The sequence below is a fragment of the Accipiter gentilis genome, chromosome 3 (assembly GCF_929443795.1).
Source record: "Accipiter gentilis chromosome 3, bAccGen1.1, whole genome shotgun sequence".
Lineage (NCBI taxonomy): Eukaryota > Metazoa > Chordata > Aves > Accipitriformes > Accipitridae > Astur > Astur gentilis.
Window position 1 is genome coordinate 17,029,455 of NC_064882.1, and position 27,517 is coordinate 17,056,971.

Here is a 27,517-nt window from a genome sequence, read left to right on the forward strand (position 1 = left end):
AACATAACCACAAAGGTTATTCCTAGCCAACTGGACTATGAACGTTAGTGATAAGGGAAAAGTAACCTACATGGGATGTATACCTGAATACATACCATACACCAAATACAAGCCCATACCTCAAACGCAATCTGTATTTTCTCCTCCTTCTCTAAAACACAGAACTTAATTTCTTTCATGGCATCCTAGATAGAAACATTATATTTAATGACACCCTCAAGACACCGACTTACGTTAGGAGCAATGTGCAGCCACCCAGGTGAGCTCTTCTCTCTGAGATAAAGCAGATGCTCCCTTTTCTAGGCCCCGGTAGCCCTGGAAGTGTGGTAGAAGTAGTCAGATGCACGCAGAGGACAGAAACTTCCAGCAATTTTGGGTCTTGTGCTGGGACTAGTTGAGCTTTTTCCTCTTGCTACAATGGTGCAAAAGTGGGGCATAAGCCAGCTGGGTCCTGGGGGGTTATGGGATGCTGTGAGTGGTGCCTACGGGTAAAGCCCAGGAAAGGGGAAAAGACTTGCAGGGTTTGTTCACAATTTTCTCAGCCAGTTCAGAATGTAGCTGTGGAAAATGCCCATAGCCTTTCATGTGCTTCAGTCTCTCTAAGTATAAAATGAGAGCTTGTGCATTAAAATTACTTTGAGACTAAATGCATTGTTAGCAGCATGCTTTGCGAACTTCAGCTGAAAGTATCACAGTAACGCAAACAAGTGTTTTTCTTCATACAGTATTGCAGGTTCCGTAGTCCAGTAATAGCACGGACAGACATGGCCTTTTTCCTGTAAGTTCCTAATGTACAGTCAAACACAGAACTGCTTCATTTTATGAACTCAAACTATAACTATAAACCAAAAAAAGCTATTTGGTTTTTGGTTTTCTTTTCCCTAGGAAATACTTAGGTAGGCTATAGCAGTTCGGCTGTTAATGATCTCTAAGAAATTACTGGCAGTAATTAAAAATGAATGTTTTCCTGGATCATATAATCAGTAATCGGAAACTGCTAGGAAAAACAGTGGTGATGTGAAATCAATCACCATAATGTGTTTTGACAAGTCTCCTCATTAAGAAAATAATTACCCAAACCACTAAATATGTAGGAAAAATATATCTTGCAAGTCTGGCAAATGATGAGCATGTTCCTTCTAATTTTCATCAATTTTTTCTATGAAATGGAAGAATCTTCTGAAACATATCTGTAATTGCAGCTAACCCTCCAAAGGGAGGTATCCAAGACTGTTATTTCTAGTGCCAAAACAAAACAGAGAGTTGGCAGTCGAAGCGCACCCGCCCATAAAGTACATTTTGGTCAAAAGTAGGCAATTCTATTTTGACTCCAAGGCTCACATCCCATCCTTAGCTCATCACAGATGGGTGCCTCATCACTCACAGCTGTCTGAAACACCCAGATATCTCAGGCACCACAGGGAGTGAGGAGATTGCATTGTTTTCTGATCCGTATGAACTTTTTTTTTTTTTATATCTATTTTCCACCTTCACAAAACACTGACCTGGTTTCCAGCATTATTCAGGATTACCCCTTTTTAAATCTCTAGTGGAAGATAATCTCTAACTTTCACTATGGAATCAGTCTCCAAGCAAGGGAAGGAGGTCCACGTGGTTTAACATTCCTTTGTGCCACTCCTTCACCTCTTCCTTCTTCCTCTTCTCATGGGTTTTTATCTGCAGAAGGGATTCCTCACATTATTCTTCACTTCTTGGCATCAAAAAAAAATCAAAGTGGTTATAATAGACTTGGTTAATCCTGTCCTTGAATTGCCCAAGCAATCAGGAATGAATAAAATAGAGGTCAGTGTTAGCAACTTGGAGCTGCTCCTCTTCCAACTGCAGATGCAATCAGTCATCCATATCCACCCTTAGCGTGTTTCAGAAGATCTTTCACATGCACAGATGTGATGTATCACCAGGTCTGCCTCTTCTTGTTTTCTTCTGGCAACACTCAGTCATAGGAGCGCACAGCAGCCCTATCACATGAAGTCTCCCTCTGATCTCCCATTCTGAGCAACTTCATATGCTAGTAAGGAAGAGCTGAAAAACCTGCAAACCCACAAGCAAAATAAAAGAAAGTAACAAATCGGAAAGCAATAAAAACTGGTAACAAACAAACAAACAAACCAACCAAAAACCTGGGATCAGACCTTGATCAGGGAAAAAAAATGCCAACAACCGTGCCAAGGTTCTGCCTAAAAGAACAGAAAGACTCCCATCCACCAGCTTGCCACTAAACAGAGCTCCATCCTGGAAGAGTTTAGAAACTGAAAATTATTGCACTGCTGAAAAAAAAGGCTATTTCTAAGGAGATGAGATGTTCATGCCCAAGTGTGAAATAAACACCTTCCACCCAAGGCAAGGATTGATCATGGGTGGAGCAAATGCAAGACCTCAGGAAATGCATAGCATGGCCCTCTGATATGGATAGCCTCCGGCAGTCCCATGGGTATCCTGCTTGTTGCTGCTATGAGGGTCATGGTAGTACACACACATTTTTTACACTTTTTCCTGCCGTTTTGGTAGGGGAAAAGAAGAAAGTTGTAATCACAACTTGTCACTTGCCTGACTTGCATTTTAGACACTTTTCACATTGGCTATATTTAAAAGTGCTAACGGGGGACAGTTTTGCGTAAGTTAGACGGAGAAGGCCTACGACATTGTCATTTCCATTCTCCCAGCAGTGAAGGATCATCTCTCTTGCTCATTTCCTAGCGACTTAGCAGGTATCTTGTCCAAAAAGTGTTCCTTCCACTTTCTTTGTGAGTTTATTCCACACTTCAGTGACTACCATTGTCAGGAAGTCAAAGTGAACTCAAATTGAACCTACCGAAACCTTTTTCGTAGGGCTCAAAATAGTTCACTTGTTTAGGTTTTCTTTAATTTCCATGCATCTCTGACTTGCTGATATCTTCCAGAAGCAGAAGTTCCAAATTTACTTCTGAGAAGACTTTTCCTAGCCCACCAAAAGAAGAAGATACAGGAAATGATATGAGAAATGTCCATGTAGCTGTCACCATGATTTCCAGGCTGGAAAATAAGAAGAAACTCTCAGGAAATGGAGTTGTGTCTCTGAAGAGATTCTTCTCAGTCTCACGCATGAAAATGATACTCTAAGTAGTTTTGTATGCGAGTTTTGCAGTTCAATGTTACAAAGGGGTACTTTGACATTTTTACGGTCTGTTTTAATTAACTGAAGCAAAATCTGCTCTTCTGAGTGATTAATTTATCCTATCAACCTTTCTATTTTTGTAAGATTAAATCAGGAAGTTCGCATTAAGCTTCCTTTCCTGGAATTCCAGTTGAACATTATTACCCTTTGTTTAGACTGTATCACTTATTCAGCTGATAAGAGTAGACTATATTTCACTGGAGATACAAAGATTCAGCAATTTAGATCTTTTAAGGAGCATTCTGTATTTTCCAGTAAATGAGTATACCTCTACATGCTTCAGGAAGCTACTAAAAATTATTACATTTTTAAAATCTGCAGACATGAAACTGTATACTATTACAATGATATGTCTCAGCAAAGCATACATAATTTTTATTTTTGTCCTTGACAGTAGGAGGCATGTTATAGCTTTGCATCATGTAGTTCTCATTGCAATCCCACAGCTTGATCATGATCTTCAGGACACTAAAAAAGAACCTGGGTGAAAGGCTAGATGCTGATTCTAAGAGAATAAAAATTTGGAATAAAAATTTGTTCTTGAGCTAACACCTGAATTTCTTGTTACATTTGCACCAGAAGCAGGTAACGCTCCAGTTATGCTTCTGACATAGCCCAGCTGAATCCCAAATTCTTATTTCCCAGGATTTCCTTTGGTGACTGGATCCAATTTGTCTTTCAGCATTAATTAGAGCAGCAACTCTGCTTCTCTCTGCAGCCAAAGGTATCTGACATCATATTTACCTATACTCATAACTGAGGGCACTAATCTATAGCCTTATGCAGGGGACAGATTTTGCAAACCATCTAAAGTATATGGGAGCACAATGTGATAAGTATTCCTAAATTGCCCCCCCCCAAAAGAAGATGATAGATATATAATTCTCTATATATTTATACAACAGAGACGGACAGAAAATAGATCTTTATATCTTTTAACGTATTTTTATGTTCCCACATATTTGTAAAATATGAAGTGAAATTAAATCTGCAGAAAAAATACTTTTCATCTTCCCCAAATCTATCAATATCTAGTTCACCTGGGTATTAGGCAAAATCTCCACAAACAAAAGTAAATCATAAAAAGTTAATTAAGGTGGTTGTTTGCAATGGACAAATAACTCATATTCATATTAACTTACAGGGGGCTAAACCTAAAAGGGTTCATAAAATAACTTAGTGTCTAACCCTAATTATTGCAAACAAAGATCAAAAGAGGAGCTTATCAAAAGTGGAGACAGTTTATTTCCATCTTGGAACAAAGGACAAAAGACACAGTGTCTTGTCCTTTCCTTTGAGGTTTCTCTGTCTGCCTCTTTCCACTCCCTTTCCTGATAGGCTGCAATGTCTTGATGGCTGATCTGTTGACTAAAACACAATAATCAATTCTGTGGAACATGTCAGCTACTTATTTTTATAACAGGAACAATGGAAATAGCATCACATTGTTAATAGAGGTAAAAGTGATTAAAAATACCCTCTTGAGTTTTCCTTTCTAGCTCCCATTGTCACAATGCACTGGAATTGATCCAGAACAAACTATGACTGTAGAGACACACATTTTTACAGGAATCAGAGAACTTTGATTCATCTTTAGCCTATGAAGGAATGCTTCTCTTTTAAAACTGCTCTTATATGAACCAAGAATAACTAATTAGTCTTTTAATGCATACATTAATTTTTTCAGATTACTATTTCAAATCTAAAGCAAAATAGAGGTATTCATTTCTAAATCAGTCTTAGAGAGTATATTTGTTTCTTTACAGTATATGCATATGCAGTCTATGTCGAACTACTGCAAAGAAATCTAAGACCCTTTATTTGCTAACACTGCAAGTTGCAGAGCCACGTTCACAAGTTTGTGGCATTGCATAGAGTTTGCATAGTAGTATGTTCTGAAAATGGTACTGAGTGAGTAAGTAAGTATAGAATGAAAAGGACATCACACTCACAGGTAACATCTTTAACAGATATAATAAACTCATGCATAGAGAAAGCTGCATAATATTTGCCTGGCTTAAAAAAGTAGCGTAAAGTTCTCTAGAATTTTAAACAGGCACAGAAAATTTTATTCCTGTCCAACGGAGAAACATTATTGAGCACACCAATGCAAATATCCCCTAGTGTGTTTTTATTTCCTTATTAAAAAAAAAAATAAATCCCTGTGTTGATTTTGAGGTTATCATATCCAGTATAAGCTTCTTGATACAAAGATGGCTAAGACAAAGATCATTCAAATAGGTGAAACCTATTTCAGTGTTACAAAGATCAGATAAACAGTGCTTCGTGCACTCCTTTGAGACAAGCCACTCATTCAGTGCCAAGAATTATTAGAAATTCATTTTCTTAGCTGACACATGGACTTTTCATGCAGAGAGACCATTATGAAAAGCCTTGCTGTTCTGAGAATCTGTACTTTGATTTCTGGCATAATCAGCCAGATCAGAAATAGTAGGTACAAGTGGCCAGAGGATAAAGCATCAGCTTTTCATTCTTGAGAAGCTATTCTTAATGGAATGAGTATAAGAGTTTCAAATGAAGTGTGGTTGAGATCACAAAAATGGTTTGTGAAAGAGCCTGAAAATCCATCACCTAAAAACTAAGGCCATGATCCTGCAAGCGTTTATGCACTCAAATTTCAACATACCCTTCAAACCAAATAGAGTTGCATACATGAATTTGTAGGAACAAGGTTTAAATTCCTTTTTACCCTGAAATAAACAAAGCCCTTTCTAATCTAGCAAGGACATCATGCAAGATGACAAATATTATTTCCAAGACAAGCAGACCAACCCATTGTAACTATCTGATCTTTCCATTATGCTCTGCACTATGTTATAGAGTAGCTATAAAATGGTAGGTAGCTCTCAGATTTTTTTTTACATTATACTTTGTGTGCTCTGATGATTTGTGCCCTAACATAACTAATTGCTATATAAAGCAATTCTAGCAGAAATTCAGCAGGATACTTGTAGACCATTCTCTCTCTTGTCTCATTTACTATGTTTGTTCATATCCAAGGGTTCTGGGCACTGGGTATCACCTGGCTCCATGAAAGCATTAAATTAATTGCTAGATTTGCATGAGCTGTACAATTGCAGATAGGGTTTGCTCGGTCACAGTTCACTCAGACTAGCAGTGATCTTGTCTCTGTCTTCCTATATTTTTCTTTTGAGTTCTAGATTCCTAGTTCCTCCTAGAAACTAGATATATTATTCTTTTGATGTGTATGCTTTTCCCTTTTCCCTTGTTGGGGAACACTGTTCAATAGCTCTGGATCTAATATTCCACCTGCTCTTCACTTGCATTGACCAAAGGAAGAGGAGATGAGGAAAAGAACTAAGGAGGGCACTTCTACCCCTCGCAGTCGCTACTGGTAGTGGCTAGCTACGAAGAGCGAAAAGAAGAGGAAGAGAGAAATAGAAGGAAAGGAAATGGAAGAAAAGAGGTGAAGAAACTGGCAGCATGTGAAAGAAATACCCAGCATAGGTGCTACAGATGTGAAGATGAGAAACTCTAATTCCAGGCACAGAGCTCTTTACGTGGCTTAGGGGGGAAAAGGAGTTATCAGAAGGTAATACAGGAAGCTGTTCTGCCCTTTAGAAACAGATGGAGCACCCAAGAATCCTAGGTTGGCTAAAAGCTTGCCTTGGTGGGCAATAGCTGACTATCTCAGAAGCAAAGCTAAGGTTGAATTGTCCCTGTTCTCATTCTGTACGCTAGCCAGGAAGTTTCCCACATGGCCCAAATCTCATGATGAAGTCAGCTAACTTTCTGAAATGCAACAGAAATAGCAAAGGAGATAAGCTACCGATCTCTTCAGATACCTGTCTAACACAGAGGTGAACGCCAGTTTGGGGGTTTAATTCAGTTTTTACATATTGGCAATCACATAAAATTCTTGTCTTTGATATAAAACCAGAAAGTTTCTAAAATGTATGTTTGAAACTTATTACTTTCAAGACAGTCTATGATTTTGGGGTATCTGGCTCATAATTTTTTGACATGTGGGATTCTTGCACTCTAGGCCAAGTGGGATGTGGCTTTTACTTCCAAATATTTTCCAAAGAATTAATTCACTTAATCAGCTGAGAAATGCCGTATTCTGACCTGTTAGAATCAATGTTTTCAGGATGTTTTTTTGTTAGTGCTTTTTCTTAGGGCTGTCACTAATTTACATTAAGGAGCTGAGAGGCAAGCATGTGGTTTCTTAGAGCTTAGGTAATTAAGTTTGTAAGGTCAATATGACATGCATGACGGATTCTAAAGAGCTACTGGTAAATCAGATGGAAAGTTCTGCATATACACCTTTCAAGTCATTGTTTATACTTCCTGACTAAAAATCAGATGCCAAGAGCACTGTTAATCTTGAGGTTTAATAGACCTTCTGTATCTGGAAAAAATAAAGATTCCTCAGCAAAGAAAATTGAGACTATTTCTGTACCCTAATGCTGCTCATGAGAAATGTAATTCTACTGAGTGATGTAAAGGCTCTTGTTTCAAAGGAGAGAAAGTTCTGGTTTGAGCATGAAAGGTGCAGGACGTCCTATCAGTTTTAATCACTTGCCCTATTGATCCTAGCACAGGTATGTCCCTGGCTGCCTTGAACAATCTAAAGTTTTGATCAAACAAAAAAACAGGTTAGCTGAATCAGACTTTTTTCTCTTCCGTTACTTTTCTCAAAACAGATCCTTCACATTTTAGAAGTACAAGACCAGAAATGATCCATACCCTTCTTGGCACCACATCCTCTAAATAATGTTGTTCATACATTTAACTGGGGTCCATGAAGAAATAACTAGGTTCCATATCTATTTAAGGCTTATTGTTTTGTACCACACATCACATATGTTAATGAATCTTCAGGAAAACCATCAGAAAAAAAGACCCAAACAATCCAATGGCAAAAAGATTTTAAAAACATCAGAGCTATATCTCTTCCATGTACGCAATTTGTCAGATCCCCGCAGGACACATCACATTACCAGGGCAGCTGGACACTTGGTGGTGACAGAGGAAGAAAGAGGTTCTTCAGGATCCATTTGATGCTATACTAAAGGTGTTGTACAAAAACACTCATCATTTGCTATAGAATGTCTGTTATCTGGAAGCTAAAGCTGCATTACACAGGTTACATGGATAGCTCCTTAGCTCTTGCATATTACTGTGCAACTACAGGCCTCAAAAATGACCATCTACAACAGTAGAGAATCTGCTTCATTGCATTTTTTATTTAAATAATAGAAAGCGAGTGAAGGGTTTGTTCTGTTGCTTTAGTGACAGAACAGTTGTAAATAATATAACAGCCAGGTAAACTCAGTTTGTCAGGTGTACTGGACAAAGAGATTTAGGTAAAAGCATTCTCCGATCACTGCTACCTATCTTTGCATTTTGAAGTCTGATGAAGAAAAAGGCATTTCAGAATATGAAAAGACCCTGATTATTTTATTTTTTTTTTGCTTTAGTAGAAATAATGCTCTTTCATATATTCCCAGTAATAAGGAATAGTAAAAGCATCTTTTTTTTTTTTTTCTTTTTACATTCAGAATTTAGATATTTAAAACCTGCTCTGGGCTGAGGTTAGATATAAGAGATTTGCTCTCTCAAGAACAAACTAATTTAGCATTTCTCTTTGTAAAATGATATAAAGACAAAAGTAGAAGCTCAGAAACAAGCAGAGTAAAAAAGGTAGCCTTTCATAATGTGACAGTGTTGAAATATGAAAGCAAACTAACCACTTTCCATGTTTCTTTTTCTTGTGGTCGTGTAACAGAATATGTGTCTTTGTTTTTAAAACATGCAAGCTCCTATTAACCTGTCAGTCACTTCTATGTATTGTATCATGTTCACAAATAATATCATATAGTACCCTCTGTAATGTGCTGGCATAAAAAGAGAAATGTAGCATGGAGGAGGAGGAAGCATTTTTCAGCTAAACTGGCCATCCATTTAGAATTCATAATCCTAAATTTTAGAGTGACGAATGAACACTCCAACAATTCTGTTACTCCTCCTAATCCCCGTCAGGTCTCGAATCTGTTGACGAAGGCCAAACAGCCACTTCTTTCTGCCTGACCCTCTCCCCTTGCTATTGCTGGCTCTCATTCAAGTCAGGATCACATTTATCTGGGTAATATACACCTAATAAATCTTCTCCAACTCAGTTTGTTCTTGCTGGCAAGACAGCTAGCTTCCCCCTCCACTTCTCTCGTCTTTCCTCAGACATCATTATGGGTGTTGACACTCCAGCAAGTTACTTAAGGTGCCCTTAAGTAACTGTCTGCATGTACGCATCTCCCAGTAAAGCACAAGGTAATTGCGGCTGCGAGCTGTTTTTCAGTTACAATAAGCAAAAGCATGGGCATGGACAATGAAAGAAGCAAACTGGCAATCTGCAAGAGAATTTTTATTAGACTCAGTATCAGCATAATAATCTCATACAGCACTTCCCACAGTACATCTCAAGGGCTTTGCAGAAGAGGCAGGTATCATTCTTCCTATTTTATCTAGGGAAAAATGAAGTATGAGAAAGGGAATGGATAGACCAAGGCTGCCCAGTAAGCTAAAACTGGACAAGACTGCAGATAGGTATTTTGAGTCTCAGTCTAGTGCGCTGTCAAGAACAGGACCAAGCAGGATTATGAATCTATCCTGACTTATACCAGGCCTGACTTTGTTCACTGGGCTTATTAACATGTGGGTTCCTTCTTCCCTGTCTCCATAGCTTCACATTACATTAACGATAGCTACTCTCCACGCTATAGTATCAAGCTAGTACCTCCCCTGATGAATGCTGAGGTGAAATTAGCCATCACAGTGTATGTATTCCAGTTGCCATAGTTATCGTGCTTTATTGAGTCATGGGTTTAAAATGATTTCCTGAGTCCTGGAGATTCCCCAAGGCTAAAACAGCAGCAGTCTTTCACATAATGGGTCAACTGGTCCAGGTGGATGCATGTACCTATTTCCTCCAGAGGAAATAAGTTTAATGAATATAGTGTTCATTTAACTAAAAAGACTTGGACCACACAAGATGGAAGATGGAAGTAAGAAAAAATTGGTTCTTGAAAGGAAATTTTTCATTGTTCATAATTTTTTTACTTACTATAATAAAAAAAAAAAAAAAAGAAAAAACAACCACCTTTCCTTCCCTTCTACTCCTTTTAACCCCAGCCAGGCACTGCATGGCTGACATGGTCTGTCCCAGGGTATCATGCTGAAAAGCCTAGCATCTCATATGTATTAAAACAACACAGCTGCTTCATAAACCAATTTTTAACCACTATTTTGACATGTTTAAGGCACCAGTCTTTCAGTTTTCATCTACTTTAGCGGGCAACTTGCATCTTACATCTTGTTTTAATGAAGGTTACTGTTGTCTTTCTGTGAAAGCTGACCTTTTTTCTTCATCAGACTGGAGGTCATGCGTGAACACAGAATGAGGTTTAAAAAACCCCGCATCTTACCATCGGAATGCCCTGGAAACTGGTGGTTTTAAAGGTGGAAGGTAAAATCTATTTGCTTAAACATGAAGAGGGATGAGCTGGTTGATTTAGTATTGATATAGCTGCTGTCACAAGAATAGAGAGTGAAAACAAGAGCGTTGGTCCGAAAAAACCCTCTTCTTTCCCAAGCAACACAAAGCTGACATATATATCCTGCCTCCATTCTACGCCATCATCGGGTTGCTCATCTTTTGATCATTCTGTAATATATATTTTGAGTAAAAGCATCCTTTGTACTGTCTTCCTCTCCCACTTCATTGCACACCGTGACTTGTAAGCACAGAGGAAAAGAAGCAGGGGTGCGAATGACACACAAAGAGAAGAGGGGGGCCAGGGATGACTCCTGGTGCCATGGGGCTCTGCTGCCACACAGCCATCAAGGCAGTCACCACAGCTAGACCTAGGGAAGGTGCCTTGGCAGAGCCAAACCTTTGTTACGGCTTCCTCTAATGGAGTGCGTTAAGAGTCGGTCCCTTGTGACCCGTATATCCATTAGGTCTCGCCGACACAACCACTTCCACCAGATACATGCGGAGGTTTTAGTCCTGATAACTTCAGGTTCAGATTCCTTATGGTGAAGCAGCGATCGATTATGCATGCTGTCTTTATCAGTAAAAGGACAGTTATTCTGAATTTTTTAAGTATAAGGAAGCAGGACTTCTTCTATGTGCCACAAGCTATATATTTACTCTGGATCATCTCTGAGCCTTCATCACAGGTTAGAAATTCTAACTACCCTCCTATACCACTTCTTCTTAATAAGGTTTAGTTTACCCAAATCTGCTTTCCCTACTTTCTTGAAAGTTAAATTCAGTTGGTTGTTTTTCAGAACGTGGATCACTTTTTTTAATGTAAAAATATAGCTTTCAATTGAACGGAAGGCAGACCCATTAACAGCAGAAAATTCTGCAGCCTTCAAAAAGTAAATCACCACCAGTGACAGCATCTTAAACACAATATGGAAAAGATGCTCTACACCTCCACCTATTTCCATAGACCAATGGTATGCCATGTAGGCTAAGGAGGTTACCTTGGAACCCTCTGTGTTTAAAATGGAATGAAAATACTTATTTTCTCTCCTCCTCCTATTTCAGTTTATTTGTATTTGTATTTGACCAAATTATATCTTTGTCAAACTATACAATCAATTTTTATTTCTCATCCTTTTGTGCATCCATATAATAGAGCCTTTCTTAAGTACAGTGTGGACCTGGTAATTTCATTTTCAGCCTGAACTGTTGAACTTATGGTGTTTGAGGACATTCAAAAGCAGACAAAAACATAGAGCTCATTGATCCCTTCTTTTAAAATAGTCACTTATAATGCACCACGAAGAATAAGGCAAGGTTAATTTTCTTTATTGTTTACTGTTAAAAACCAAACAAACAAACCAGAAAAAAAAAAATAAATGTTGCCTGGGATCAAATACAAGCAAGAGACTCCTATACATGATGAGCTGGTAATATTTTTAACTGTTTACTTCAAAAGGAATATTTCTAGAGCAGAGAGCCCATCAATTACAAGCAGTGGAGTGGCACCTATGTTAATGCAATATAATGATTTTACTATGAATTTCATTGAAAAGCACTTTGAAAAGATGCTTTCTTTCATTTTGTGATTCTCTAGTAGGTGAAACAATAGCTTTCCTTCTCTGAAAGCAAGGCGCTCTTAATACCGCTTATCTGTGAGAAGTGATAGTGCAAACACTCTTTGTCAAGAGGCCTGAACAATTACAGACTCCTTTGAATAATGACTTTTCAGTAAAGTCAAGTGCTAGAAAATGCAAAACTTAATTATTTCACTGACAATGGTTGGAACAGGAAGGTCCTTTGGACCGTGGAAATACTGCACACAAATACCCCAGTCCACAAGGAATCCAAGCCTAGAGCCAGAGGCCTGGAAACTCGGGCTGAAACTGCTCTATAATCTATCATGCTGTTGCTAAGAGGATATTAATACTAGCGTTTAGAATTGCAATGATGTGTCTGACAATCCTGTGTTTGTACCAGCAGGTCAGTTGACTAATTACGAATTGGGACTTCTCTGTGTACTGCACTATTTAGAAGAAGAGGGATGACAAGGGTACAGTTAACCATTAAGGCATTCGGGCCTGGGAGGGAAAACAGAGGACAATCAAGTCCTTATTATTAGATGCCGTCCTGCGAATCACTCCCTTATGCAGTTACAACAGAAGGAGAATTCACCTTTTAAAGTGAATAATTGTGCCTGTCGGGCAATCCTTTACAATGACTTTACCATCCAGCAAGAGCTCATTGATTGCATTAAGGATAACAGTACTCCACTGAAACAATCCTTTTAGGCAGGCTACTTCGAAAATCCTGTGTCTCTGTCAGGCAGCTGCCTGCTCTTTGAATAGCCAGAGAGATAAAGAAATAAAAATATTAAAGGCCAAAGCTCTACCGATTTCACAATGCTCTTTAAAGCCAGATGAGTGATTAGGGGGGTTGTAGCCTGCTGAACACCCATGCCTCAGGTGGAATGCTCCTCTGAGCACGTTTTACAGCAAATGAGAGACTGGTGCCTTGCTTTTCAGCTCCAAAAATACGCCTGCTTAAGCAGCCCTATAGAATTCCAAGTTAAAATGCAAGCCAGAGAGACTGCATGTCTTCAAGGGTTGATAACAAAACTAGAATCAAAGCCTTTCTCTTTCAGATTACCAGCAAGAATCTAATCCAGGTCAGTGATAATCCTCCAACATCTATTTAGCGATGATCCCAACAGACAGACTGCTCCATCACAAAAGTCACTGGTTCTGGCATTGCTGAGGGAATACACAAAGACTGAACGAGGATGAAGATTCCTCCCTTACGGTGGGAGCTGATTAGCTTTGCAAACAGAACAGGAGAGCTGAACTAAAGCACAAACATAGTGGTTTATCATCAGCATCATCATTCATTTGCTGTTTGACAAAGTGGTGGAGGTGAGAATGACAACCCTTGGATTAACTACCGAGAGAGCTTCCCATCTTCTGTGTCTGGGCCACATTTGTTAGGTATTCACCGATCTCGTCACTCGCCCCTTTCAGAATCCTCAAACAAAACTCTCTGACTTCAAATTCTTGTTTTGCATCTATCACACAACCGTCTTGCTTTGGATTTTACTTCACTGCCACACACATCTTCTCCTCTCATGCTCAGCTTTTTGCAGTTCCCTTTCACACTGCTGAGTCCTCCAAACCCTTCCCCCCCCCCTTTTTTTTTTTACAGAGTAAAACTCCATTCTCTCCTTCTTCAAAAGCTTCCTGTGGGTCCTATACAAAAGCTTCCTATACAGAGATGCAGGCTTGGTCCAGGAAGCAGCCTAGGCAGTCCGTGTTTACAAGAATAAACCCTGCCATTTACCGAGGGTATTAACTTGACCCACGGTGGTCTTCTGGTTCCAGCGTTATTGTTGTGATGGAAACGCCCTAGTAGCAGCATGCTTTCCTACATGTACTGGATAAATATTTTTTCTTTTCTTTTTTTCCCCCTTCGTTTTGAGGATGCTTCTTGGAGAAACAATTTCTCTCTTTTTCAGACTCTGAAAATCACACACAATGCGCAACCAGCATTTTCCATCTCAACATGACTATTCTGTCATTTCCGAGTCTACCAACTGCATAAAACTATAGACAATACAGACAGAAAGCCAATTAGGCTGGGATTACCTTGTCTGTTCAACAGCTGGGGCATAGTGTGTGTCTGTCTTCCTTGTATTAGAGACGAGAATTCACATTTTACGGGCCTGGCCTACCTTGTAAACATATGTCCTGTTGCCTTACAAGAAGCATTTAAAAATGCAGGTAGATGAGGCTGTGCCAAAAAGAGCTGGAGCGAGTTTAGATATGAGGAGGTAATTGATTAAGTGGGTAACATATGTAAAGTCAAGCTTGAAGATATAGTGCAGTTCCATCCTCTTCTGGGCTATTAAAGTAAATTAATGACCTGGAGCTGTGTAGGGGTTTCCAGAAACAACACTATAATAGCCAACTGGCCACAGTTTGCAGCCTAAAGAAGGGGGAGATGTTTATCCTTCAGCAAATTGCCTGCTCAGGCACCACACTATATATACTGTATATCTGACAGATCACAGTGCAGAAACGACAAAGGAATCTTACAATAACACCAGTGGTATAACATACGATGTTGGCTTGGAGGAAAATGAACCAATCATAATCTTTGATGGGACCCAGATATTTTCAAAGTTTCACAGTACTCTTTTGCATGCTGATAGTCTGGCGGCTGCTCAAAAGTAGCTATTTTAAAGTGCCATTTTAAAGCCCTGAATGTGAGCGTCGACCAAGAAACAAGCATTCGAACAATCTCTGCAAAACATACAGGGGAATAAAGGGTGTAGGGAGTGACTCCCAGGTCCAGAGCTATGAAGCCAGGCTTTGCTTCGCTATCTGCAAGCCATGCCTATGGCCGTGCTGTGGTCCCCACAGGGAAAACACTTGTTGGTTTCCATCCAGGTCCAGACGGAGATTTTGATGGTGTGCTGGCATTAACGTTTCGCAGCCCTCTTCGACACGCTGCCCGGGGAGGGAGGCACCAGCATCCCTCGGCCACCCTGCACGGCTTGTTTCGGGCTGAAGGCTCAGCATCCCCCGTCCCTAGGGCTGCTCAGGCCTTCCCAACCCTCGCCAATTTGTAACACCAAGGAGCCACGCTGCCTTCTCTATGCGCGCTCTTCTGCACGTTTCCTAGTAAAAGTATTTAGAGCTTTGCCGGCCGCTTTTTATAAACCTCCCTATTGCCTAAAAGGCCACGGCGATAGCTGACAGCCATTGCAAATCACAAAGGAGCAAAGGGGACAGACACCATTAGATCGTCTTTGACCGCGTTACCTTTGGGTTGCCAAATTCCCCTTGAGCCCGCAGGCGTGCAAGGGGGCGGGGGTGCGTGGGGGTGTGTGTGCGTGTGTGAGAATCGCTTTCAGCTTGTCTTTATGGGTCATGACCAGGTAAGCGCTTCCGCGGGGGCTGCGCCTGCCTGCGCGCAAGTGACCTTCCCTGCGCGGCGCGGGGGCGCGGAGCGGGGCGCGGAGCGGAGCGGAGCGGGCTGGGCGGCGGGGCGGGCCCTGGGGGCGGGGGCGCATGAAGGGGCCGGGCGGCCGCGCCGCTCCTCCGCGCCGGGTGTCAGTTGCGAGCCGCCGCCGGGCAGGCAGGCAGGCAGGCAGGCAGGCAGCCCCGCGGAGGCACGGCGGCGGACCATGATCCTCACACGTAAGCTCGGGGCTCGCCCGCCCTGCCCCGCGTTGGCGGGGAGGTGCTTCGGGGGCAGCGCGGTGGGGTTTGGGGGGGACGGGGGGACGGAGGTCCCTCTCCTGTCACATCCCGCAGCGCCCTGAAAAGGCAGCGCTGGCAGGACCGCGGGAGGGCTTCCCGCGGGGGCGGCGGCGGCTGCGCTGCCCCGTCCCGTCCGGTCCCGTCCCGTCCCGTCCCGTCCCGCGGTGCGGTGCGTCCCCAGCCGCGGGTCTGGGCCCCGCCGGCCCGTCCGTGTTTGCGGGGTTGATAAGCGCCCGTCGGGGCGGGAGCAGCCCCAGGTGAGGCGGGAGGGCCGCGGGAGCCCGGAATGACTTTTGTGGCTGGACAGCGGCGGGGTCCGTTGCGGCGCTGGTCGGGAGGGGCGGGCCGAAAGGGTTAACGTCCCTGGGGCCGAAGGCGCGGAGCGGCGCGCAGGATGCGGCCTTGCTCTGTGGACGGCACACGGTGGCCCATCTCTTCTCGCTCTTTTTTGGTGGGTTTTCCTTTTTTTCTTTTTTTTTTTTTTTCTTCTTCCCTTTCCTTTTTTTTTTTTTTTTTCTTTTTTTTTTTTGGGGGGGGGGGGGGGAAGTCCTTGCGAGACGGGAACCGTCGAGTTTCTTTTGAAGTTCTTCGTAATTAGCCCGGTGGCCTCCAGGAGCCGGGTGGCTCCCCCCGTGCGGCGGTGGCCAGCCCTGATGTCACCCCCGGAGGCTTTGATCCCCGCGGAGGAGCAGCACCTCCTGCCAGTCGCCGTCACCCCCCCGCCGCCCCCTTCTCGAGGCAGACAGAAAAGCGGTGCTGTTTGTTGCCCAGCCGGGCAGTTTCACCTTCCGCATCGCCCTCCCCTTTTCTGCAAACAACCCCCAGTCACTTACTTCCACCGTAACTGTGAAGTTGTTGAGCGATGTGTTGCCATCAGCCTAATGAGCTCTAGTGCCAGTCAAGGGCACTTACTGTTGGTACAACGGTCTTTTTTTTTTTTTCTTTTTTTTTTTTCTTAAATTCCCTTGTTCTCTTTGGGAAAATTAGAGTATTGAAGAAAAGGCTACATTTGAACAATGTATTTAACTAGGTCAGAAGGTTCTGCCTGATGTATCATAGTACTTAACACATGTGAATTGAAAGACCGAGGAATGTAATTTTATCTTAGTCATCAATTGTAGATGCTTTTATTTTTTTACAGGAGTTAAGTGTGATCTGTTTGAATTGCCCTGCCCTGATCAAGAAATTCCCAGCAGCAAGTCAGTAACAATGCTCTGAGTCAGGTTATGTTTTAAGGCTGTTTGTAGTGAACTTAAGGAAGATAATAGGCAAGCAGATTTCATACGAGCCTCTGAGTATGAATCTATCAACAGCTCAGCGCCAGACTGATTCAGCATCCATCTGGCAGCCAGGCTATTGCCGGTTGACGGCACACGGAGTTGGTATTAGGCACGTCTGTCGATTGCCCAGCTGTAGCCTGCTATCTTGTCTTCCAGGTATCCTTACTGGTGTCCTGTAGGCAACCTGATCTGCGTCTCCAGCAGAAGCAACACAAAAGGGAAAGGCTGAAGTAGTCAGGAAGTGGGATGGATCTCCCTCTAGCAAATGGTTTTGGATTACTACTTCAGTTTGCCTGTGGGATCCTGATCAGGGCTAAGATTCTTTCACTATGGAATATGGTAAAGGCAAAAGAAGATGTAGATATTGTTTTGAGAAGGTTCCTTTCATCTACAAGTTCATAGAAATCAAAGGAGCTGGAGCTACCATTTGTAATCTCTAGGACTTCCTGATCTCTTTATCTTCTTTTAAAATAACTTGGGTTTGTTAATTGATTTTTTTTTTTTTTTTTTTAATCAAAAGGAAGTGCAGATACATTGTTTTAAACACCATGGAGCTATTGTTAAATTTCACTTCTAAGAGCTAGTTAAAAGCAAGAATACGTCTTGTCACGTTTTTATTTGGGGTTTAAGTCTCAGTTGTACGGATTCAGTCTAGGATTTTTAATTCTTGAGTCAGGGTCTTCCCAGCCGGTTCTGCAGCTGCCCTTGCTGGGCCAGAGAGAAAGACTGATGCTAGTCCTGGAAACTCGCAAGTACCCTGTGTATTTTGCCTCTGGTGGGAGCAGGGAAAAGGTACTGCAGTTGTCCTTATGCACTAATCTCGAATGTTTATATTAGGATTCCTAGAAGAAGGAGATGAGAGGTGACTTGGTTTTACTTCTCTGGTTCTTCTAATTCATTACATTCTAGGCAATGGTTTGTTTGAGGCATGTGAATTTATGAGTTCTGCAAATATTTAGAGTTGCAGTTTGCACAATAGAGCTTTTTCTGGTCAGAATACCACAGTATGTTATGTTTGGGCTTCTTGAGAGATTCAGACTTCTCTTCCAGTTCCCCTCTGATTGGAGTTGTGCTGTTGGCTTCAGCCTAAACACAACTGCACCCTTGCCTGGTTAAAAGCAGATGGAGGAAGAGAACTCATGTGCTTAACAGGATGGTCCTGTACTGTAAACAAGCGCTTTTCATGCTTAACTATCCTTCCTAGCAACAGGAAGAAGGAAATGAGGCTATGCAAAAGGACCCTGACACATTTCAGACAATGCCAGACCCACCCTAGCATTCATACAGTATGGCCAGAAGACTTGGGGAAATAAAAATAACTTCAGATGTTTCCCCTTCCTTCTTGTGCATATTATAGAAATACAGCAATCAAATGATCTGAAGTTCACAGAAAACTTGCTGGTTTGATTGCCACTAAGTAAAGAGATGATGCCCCTATATAATTTATATATCTTCATTGGGTGTCATATTGTTTGCTTACAGCCTGATCCTCGATGTTTCAGGGCGAATGAATTACAAAACATTGTATCCTCTCCAATGATGTAGTGAGTGTAGCTATCCAGTAATTTGGGTAATTTCAGCAATTCCAGGCATATTTCTTGCTTGTACCTATGCTATTCTGGCTGGTGCAGGGTATCAAGATTGTCTTGTGTATTTTTTGATTTCCAAAGGTTTTTTCCAAGTTTTTTTCTTTTTTCTTCTTTATTTTTTCTTCTATTTCCCCCCCCCCCCCCCCCCCCCCCACTTCTGTTTTAAGAAAGAAACAAAGTCCAGCAGTGATGAGCAAGTCTCATGAAAGGGTCAGAGGACTGGGCTGTGATTGGAGCTTTCTGGTTCTTTTCACTGGACACTTACTCTGCCATACTTGCTGACACTGAGTGCTACCCTATCCCACACAGCGTACCTTTGAAATCAGTAGGTCTGTTAGTACAGTGTACCATTGACCACAACTGGTAGAAGTAAAATAGTCAGGAATGACCTAACCAGCTAGCTTTAATTCACTGAGTTTCATTACCTGAAAGTTGCAGGTAGTGCTGCATACCTTTCTGAAGTACTTTGGTGTCTTTAGAAGAGCATGGTAAGCATTGTTATTTGTTAGGATTAATATTCTTTCAAATATTGTCTAGTATTTATTTCCCTTGGGAAATAAATGTGTGCTAGATAAGACTGGGTCAGGAAAAAATATTACCTGGTCTCCCTTCTAATGAAGACACAGTGTGATGGCTCTCTTATTGCTGGTGGGGACATTTTAATGGTGGAGAATTCCTTAGACTTGGTTTTAAACATATTTATTTTATATTTGCCTAAATCTCTCTATTCAAATGCTCATCTCAGTCTGTGCAAAGAACGCTTCCAGAGGAAAGGCATGAAAGACATTTGCTGAAGCCAGCAGTAGACACAGTTTGACCTTCCCAGACCTATTCTTGTCATTTACTGAAGATTCAGGATTAAGAAAAACATGCACACACACACACACACACACACACACACCCCGCATTCTTGCATTTTGGGGATGTTCCTTCTGTGACCCTGTGGACCCACAGAACTGGATGCTTTGCTGGCCACCTTTCCCTCTGTTCTCCATATGCGTCTCTGAGACCAGATTTCCTGTGCGTTATAAGATACAAGAAACTTTCTAGTGTAAAGCTTTATGATGTGTTTTAACTTCCCATCTTCTTTCCATACGTAGTCTCTCTCGTTTCCTTTGCAGTGCTGCACCAGCATTGCAGTGCTACCTTGGCTTTGCTGTGTCTAGACCATTCACTCAAGGTGTGACTGTTAGATCAAGTACTGAGAAAAGCATTTTCAAGCATGCGGTGCACAGACAGAATATTTTAACTATCTGTAATATCTGGAAATCAGAACTTCATAGTAATATTTCCTTTGGGAAAACCCAGGTTTGTGTCTTTAATTCCAACTTAGAGAAAGAGGCATTTGGCTGGGATGCTACCAGCTTTATGCTGGGCTGTTTCACTGCCACTGGTATTTTGTATCTAGTGTTGTATCATCCATACAGGGTGCAGTCTGGGGACTGCGTCATCAGTGAGGTAAGCACTAAATGGTTATGATGCAAAAGTAATCTTTCTTGCACGCAGTTCTTCCTACGTGTGTGTGGATGGTTTTGAGGTTGAGGCGTAACAAGCTAGAAAAAGTAACTGACTGCATAAAATCTACTTTCTTTGTATGAACCACTGAGACAGCTCAGATCAGCTCTTATACCATTGTTATTTCCTAGATCTGAACAGGTAACCCAGACTTTGGGCATTTTTAGAGGAAGTACAGGACCTACTCACTTTTGCCTCCCTCTGGAGCAAAATGAGCCTTCGATTTGAGCTTTGCATACAGCGTGCAAGTTTACTAGCTTGCAGACAGGATGCAATGGGAGAATATTAATGCTGGATTTGGGACTAGCAATGGTTAACGTTTGCCCTTCAGCATGTTCTCAAAGGTCATTCTAACCAAGTAATTTCTGAGGGAAGAGAAGGTTAAAGTCATCTTCTGTTTCCCAGTCTTTGGAGGAGGATCCATTTCTCACTCTGGAATCTGTCAACATGACCTCCTTCAGAGGATTTGACTAACTGCTTTCTCTGCCCCAAATAATCCTCCTCCAAGACCACCCTGTGTTAATCAGGCCAGATAAATAACCCACGTGCCCAATTATTTCTTGAGGTTTTTTTTAAGTCACTTGACATCTTGTTCCTCTTCATCTATGAACCTTCTTAAAAATGAATGGGAGAAGAGCATATTTAATCTTTAAAAAGAATCGTTCTTTGGCAGGAGAAGTGCCACATGAGGCTTTAGTTTTCTGTTTAAACAAAGTTAGTTTTTAACTTTTAATTAATTCTTAATTCAAAATGCAAAAAAAACTATTTAGGACTAAATTATGATCCTGATTTACAGTGTAAACCAGGAGTTGTGGTGGTTCTTTTGTGTCCTAGAACATGCTTTCCCAAAGTCTTCAACAAATTAGGAAGTAATGCACCTAACTTTGAGCAGTTAGAAGCGTATTTAATAGCGTGAAAATAAGCAGTAATTGCAATCTGTTACAGAGTGTACAGGGAAGGTGCTCAGCAGAGACATGGGGAATATAATTTATTCCAGTAGCCCTGTATTAAATCCTGAAATGGTGCTGATTTGATGCTTTTCAGAGCATAACAGTTGCTCCAGGTCCTCTTGACAGAGGGGAGGACCTCTCGCTAGCCAGGGCATGCCCTGGGGGTGGTGGTTGTGCCCCCCCTCTGCCCTCCTGCCATCAGGCACTGTCTTTCCTTGGGCTCTGATGAAAACCTGGGCTGCTCGCCATGCTTGGGATGGGGCTTGCAGCACAACTGGACTTAGAGAAAGCAGAAGTCCCATTTACAATATTTTTGGAGTAAAAATAACGTGGAGAACTGTTAAACTGACCCCCTTTATTCCTGAAAAAGAGTGCTGTTGGGTTTGAGAGACCTATGGATCCATGTTGGGAAGGGCTTAATTCCGCTGAAATTGATGGAGGCTCCCATTGATTTTGGCCACTGTTGTCTCAATCCCTAAACATTTTAAAAATTTTCAACAAGTGCGGTTTCTCTTGTTAAGTTTTGAGCTGAAAGACTTTTGAAGTGATTTCAATATGCTGAAGACTACGAAAAGGAGATTCAAGTTAATTAGGTTTTGGTTCACAAAAGTGGAATTTTGTTTCCTGTGCTAGCCAAGAGGATTGGCAGGCAATTAAAACTACTATATTGTGTAACCTGTTACAGTTGGTAGGGAGGGAAGTTGCATACAGCCAACATACACCTATGTGGATATTTTGGAAACCAGTCACTTTTTTTTTTTTTTTTTTAATATAATTTATTTAGCTTTCATCATTAAGGGAATAAACAAACTTAAAACCCCATCAGTGGAAGTAAGCCATTTGCTCTTTCCAAAAGTTCTGCTGACAAAAAAAACGGTGTTCAAGCTTCCTGATTTTTTTCAGAGAAAATATCAATATATGATCTTAAACATCTGTTTCCTTACTTCTTCTTCATCTGTTCCCACACAAATTCCAAACATACTCTGTTTCTTCTCCCAGTGTCCTGTGGTTTATACATAACATCAGCAGCATAGTTACTGTCTTGCTGCAAGGCTTCGTAACTTGAAAGAGCCAGTCCCATGTTTAACCCAAAGCCAGCAGGAACATAAGAGTGTTTCTTCAGTCATCATCATATAGTTGAGAAATATTTGAGTACCATTCCCCACCATCACCTCTTTCTAGGGTTTTTACGATTAGAAAGCAGTATATGTATTTGGTGTCATATATGATTTCTTTGAAGAACTTGCATTTTTTTCCCCCAAGAAAGTCTTTGGAGAGAAGTATTTTCTTAAAAATTATGTGTACATCCATATCAGCAGCGTTAAGTGGAGATCACAGCATATATCATTTGACTGTGGAAGGTAAATTGAAGCACAGTGAAATACAGGAGCACATCAAAAAAAGGCAGCTACTATTGCAAAATATAAGTTGCGCTTTAAAGGTGAAGGGAGAAAAGGGACCCTCTCAGGAAGGTTGTTAGCTTTCACTTCAAAACCTGCCAGCTCGTTATCAGTTCAAAAGTTATATTTCTTATTCTCTTGGACTCGCTGGTTCTTCCAGAAATAAATCCTTCATGGGCTGAATGTGTCAGGCTAATATTTTAGGACAGTTCTATAAGATTAGATAGTTCTCTTAGAATAAGAAGAGATTCAAAATGTGTTAGAAATTTGGCAAGAGCTTTTAATGGGATTGTCAGAATTCTCTAGCTTTTAGTGGTTGAGTGTTTATTGACAAACTTACCAAGTTTCAGTGTTTGAGGGCATTATCCTTATAAAATGATGTTCTTCATTAATTACATTTTTGCTTTCTTTAGTCCTTGCTACGTGCTGCTTTCTTGAAAGGTGTGGAGCACTGAGGTAATGATACTCCCTAAGGACTATTTAACTATATAGGTTTGAGAAAAAACAGATTTATGAAAAGGAATTTAATTATTTTCAAGCTACAGTCACGTATCTTGAAAGGGAAAACCATCTGAGGCCATGGACACATAGCAGGCTAACTCTTACAAAGTCATACTGTCCCAGCTTTAAAGGGCTGCAGGCATATGACGTTACACAGAACTGATTTATCATTTTCAGTGCCTGGCCTGCTCATTCATAGACAGCTGCAGTGCAGTTTTTTCCCCAGTTTATCTCAGATTTCACATGCGTGTTCATGTATCTGTGGACTGAGTGGTTGGATAGTGTGATCAAGTCTAGTGTTGGGACCACAATTCACATGTCAGGGATGTAATTCAAGCACTTGGAAAAATGATTGCTTGTATTTGGCCAGTGGAATTCTATTTAGAGAAGAATATTTCTCATATATAGCACAGCTGGTCTTAAAAAATATTATCCTGAATGATTTCAGGCTTCTTAATAGCTCAGGACAGTGTTTTGGAGTTCAACACAAACTTTGCAAAGCACAAGAAATTTCAGAGGGACACAGTATGTCAGGACAGGTAATTTCTGATACAGACAGAAAAAGAGGATGCACTTCTGAGCTTGCAAGCCCCTTGGCAGCCATTAAACTGGAGCGTCAGTCTTGCATGGGAAATAATCCTCTTTGTGCTCTGTCTGTGCCTTAGAAAACGTGCAAGTAGTTTATAGAGTTTTATGCATTAGACTAAGGGGCAAGCAGGTTCATCTCTAGCGTTGATGGTGAGAAATCACATTCTCTGCATTGCATGGGAGAGGCTTTCCTGCAAGCTAATTCAGGAAGATCATTTTGTATTCAATTTTGACTATTTTTCTTCTTTTTCTGAAAAAGTCAAATAGTGAATTTCAACTGGAATGACCTGGTCAAAATTAAGACCAAAACCAAACCAAGTTTTGGTATGGTATTGGAGTGAACCTTGAGCAACGAAGCCCATTTTTTGCTGAAATTTTATTTTAGTAGCATTGCTTTGACCAGTCTCGCCACAGATTTTTACAATCTGATCTCTTAACAGAGCCAAAAGGTGAAATGAGTTGAACTGATGTATGGAGGTGCTAATATGGCTATAAAGGTGTCTGCGTTGAGGCAAGAGGAAACCATCTGCTTGGAAGAACTGTTCATATGATGTTTAGCACTTAGGTGAAAATGGAGTCAATGCACGACTGTAGAAAGATATATCTGCTTTGCACCTTGTCCTGAAGACCCTGAAAGAGCTGGTGCTTAACTTGCCTGTTATTTCATGGAAGCAAAGAGAAAGGAAGAATAAAAGCAAGTTATCTTGCTGCTTCTAGCTAGACTGCTATGATTATTTTTTTCTGAAAGGACCTTATTGCAGCATCACACTGTGTGGGTTTTATTTTCTATAGGAAGGAAGGTATCATCCAACAAAAGACTATAGACATGTTAGAGTTCTGCCTTCTGCAATTGTGGTATTAAACAAGGTGTGAGTTGAGGTGTTTTTGCTATAAAGTTTTAAAATTGCAGGGCCATGAACCAAGATTAACTAAAGTTAAACAAAAAGGAAGCTAGACGTTTCCATTTTCACTTACCAGTTTGGGGAAGAATTGGGTCCTCCTAACCCCCCAGGAAGTGGGTAAATAAGGACTAATGGTTCCCAACCATACACAAAAGGAACTCCTACCCTTGATTTGAGCATGGAGGCCTGCTTTGTGAAACAGACTAACAAATAAAGCTGTTTCCAATAAAAATTTCCTGTTTCCTCTTTAACACATTTGCCTGCTGTTTGCTTACACGACACCAAGAATAAAGACTTCATTGTACTCCTTTTTGGTGGGTTGGGGTTTTTTGAGGGGGTTGGGGTGGATATTTTTTTGTTTTGGTTTACTTTCTAAGAGATTTTCTTGTGTATCAGGACATTTAGAAATAATAGCGCGATTTCTTTCTTGCCAGCAGTTCTTTCGTACAAGAACCTCCTGCTGCTGGGGGAGGGCACAGGACGCACATCTGAAAAGCTGCACATACATTTCTTGCTTGGAATGTATACTGAATTGTAGTTTATTGTAAAGGTTTTAACTGGCAAGGATGTTTGATTCAGAAAGGAAATGGCACCGCAGGGATGGAGCCCGGGGGTGGAGGGAGTGAGACCAGTCTCTTGCCCACAGCAACTCATACCAGCTCAGCTGCCAGGTCTTCATCAGAATTTCCCGCTGTGAGCGGGAAATTGCTTTGCATATCATGGCAGATTAATTGGGGCTGAAGTGGGGCTTCCCTAAGATGGGTTGGAAAGCAGCACAGAGTTCCTCGGCGAGCTCCCTCTCCTTCCTCCCTGTGGCTCTCAGCTGGTCCCAACCAAGCGGGTGCTGTGCTTGGCAGTGAGTTCGTAGCTCAGGTGATGATCTGTACCCTAGGTCCCCTGGGACACTGAACGAAGGCTTCTCGGTGCACTGTCCCTTCTAAAACTTTTTAGAAGTAGTGGGAAAATCTGATTTTGGAAGCTGTGGTGTTCTCTCTTTATCCCTCATTATCCTGGTTGCCATTGATCCAGATGACAAGGACTTGCACATATTCCAGTGTCCACCTGGATATGAAACTGTGGCAGCTGGCAAACCAACAGTCCCAGAGCTGATGCTGCTGAGCTGGATGAAAAGCTGGTATTTGGAAAGTGCGGGAATGAGCTTTCTCCTCTAGCGTAGTTTAAATGATTTGGCCAGAACCTCAGGTCTGTCTAATGTATTTTATTCTCAAAGGCAGATTCCGGTTAAGTTGTGGCAATGAACTTTTTACCTGTACAAGCTTTCAGCTGTTTAAGTTTGTATCTCTTATGTGAGGAAGCTTGTTCTGTGTTCTCAGCTTTCTGTGAAGCCTATTCAGCACACCCTGGGCTGGATTCTCCCTCCGGCTATATTTTGATCTGCCTGAATTTCACATACATACACAGTTTTGTTCGTACTCTGGCTCCTCAGTAAACCAGCAGGGTTGAGATGGGGGAAGCTGGGTTGGAAATGACCTTTCCATTCATCTGGTCACAGCGCATCGGTACAGTCTAGGAGCAATCCTGGGTTTGGCCAACTGGACTTGAACAAAAGGAGCTGCTTTTTTAGGTCCTGCCTCTGCTTTGTCGCCCATACCCCCGCCACGTCCCTCTCTGACGCACACTTTGAGTGGAGGGAGGTGACACGGAGAGAGCCCTGGCCACCGGGGACTCGCTGGCCCCTTCTTCAAGACAGCTCTGCAAGCCCGTCGCCCTTCCAAGGACTTGTAACAGGAGCCAGAGGCTAGAGCCGTGGCTTTCCCAAAATGTTTGAGACGGAAATGGGGCAAATATTGTTTTTAAACCCTCGGTGCTGTTCCTGTACCCAGCCCTAGGCATTTGCCTAGCCTAATTGATGAACAGGTGCACTGGTGTTTTATTATTCTCTGCAATTCTTGTGGCCAACCAGGAATAACTCAGGTGTTCATTGACTAGGTAGACTTCTTGGGGGATTCTCAAAGGTATTATTTTGAAAGCAAATATGCTCTGAAAATCCCAAAGGCACCTGACACCTGGGTGCCCATAAAATATGACTTCCGCATAACTTGCATATATATTTGCAGAAAAGATACACAAAGCTTCTATAGAGAACCTTTTCAAAAGCCTGATAAATGCATATTCATAATTTTCTAGCTCTAGAAATATTTTACAGGTCATACACCTGAGGTGCTCAGTAAAGGACCTGTGAACAAATATTAAAACACATTTGAGAGCCACTGTAGTAGTAAGGAATCTGACACTTTTTTCAATTGCACTACAAGCATCTACCTGCATTTTTTGGTAAATACTGGTTATCAAGGAATCTTTTTTTTTTTTTTTCAGTTTTAAATCAAGTAAAATTCTCATTCAATCCAGACACTTCTGCAGGATGTGACCTATAAGAGAGTGCATTTTATTTTAAGTACACTTATAAATTAATTTCAGGGGTTTTAACTTTAATTTAATTTTCATTGCTTCTGAGATAGTAATATCCTGTTGTTTGTTCTTACTTTAGCAGTACAAGTTTTAAATATATTTTAGATTCTTTGTTTTCCTTCTTTATTAACTTTCCCATGTATTTCCTTAGGATACTGAATTTAAAATACTACTTTAAGCAAAATTTTACAATCGCTTGTGATTGGAATTGAAGAATGCTTTTTCTTAATGAGTAGCTAAGTGAATATGTCTGTACGTGCTTGTTCTCATGTGGTCCCATAACCCAAAGGTGAAGCAAACACAAGTTACACAAATGCCTGCTTGTCCTGACTTCAGTGAGAGTGGATTTTTAGCTGTTTATTTATCTGGAATGTTGTGCTTTGGCTCACCTTAAC

General features: G+C 41.3%; 1 protein-coding gene across 3 annotated transcripts in view; it reads left to right on the top strand.

Annotated features, from left to right (window-relative positions):
* DLC1 (DLC1 Rho GTPase activating protein) overlaps window positions 1-27,517 on the top strand; it is a 218,228-nt gene that overhangs the window by 162,966 nt on the left and 27,745 nt on the right. Inside the window, exon 1 of one of the 3 annotated variants that reach the window (XM_049794127.1) lies at window positions 15,844-15,904. The exons of the other annotated variants lie outside the window; for them this stretch is intronic. Coding sequence (XP_049650084.1) covers window positions 15,892-15,904 — 13 coding nt within the window. The 5' untranslated portion in view covers window positions 15,844-15,891. Of the gene's footprint in view, window positions 1-15,843; window positions 15,905-27,517 lie in introns of those variants that run through there. 3 annotated transcript variants of the gene reach the window in all.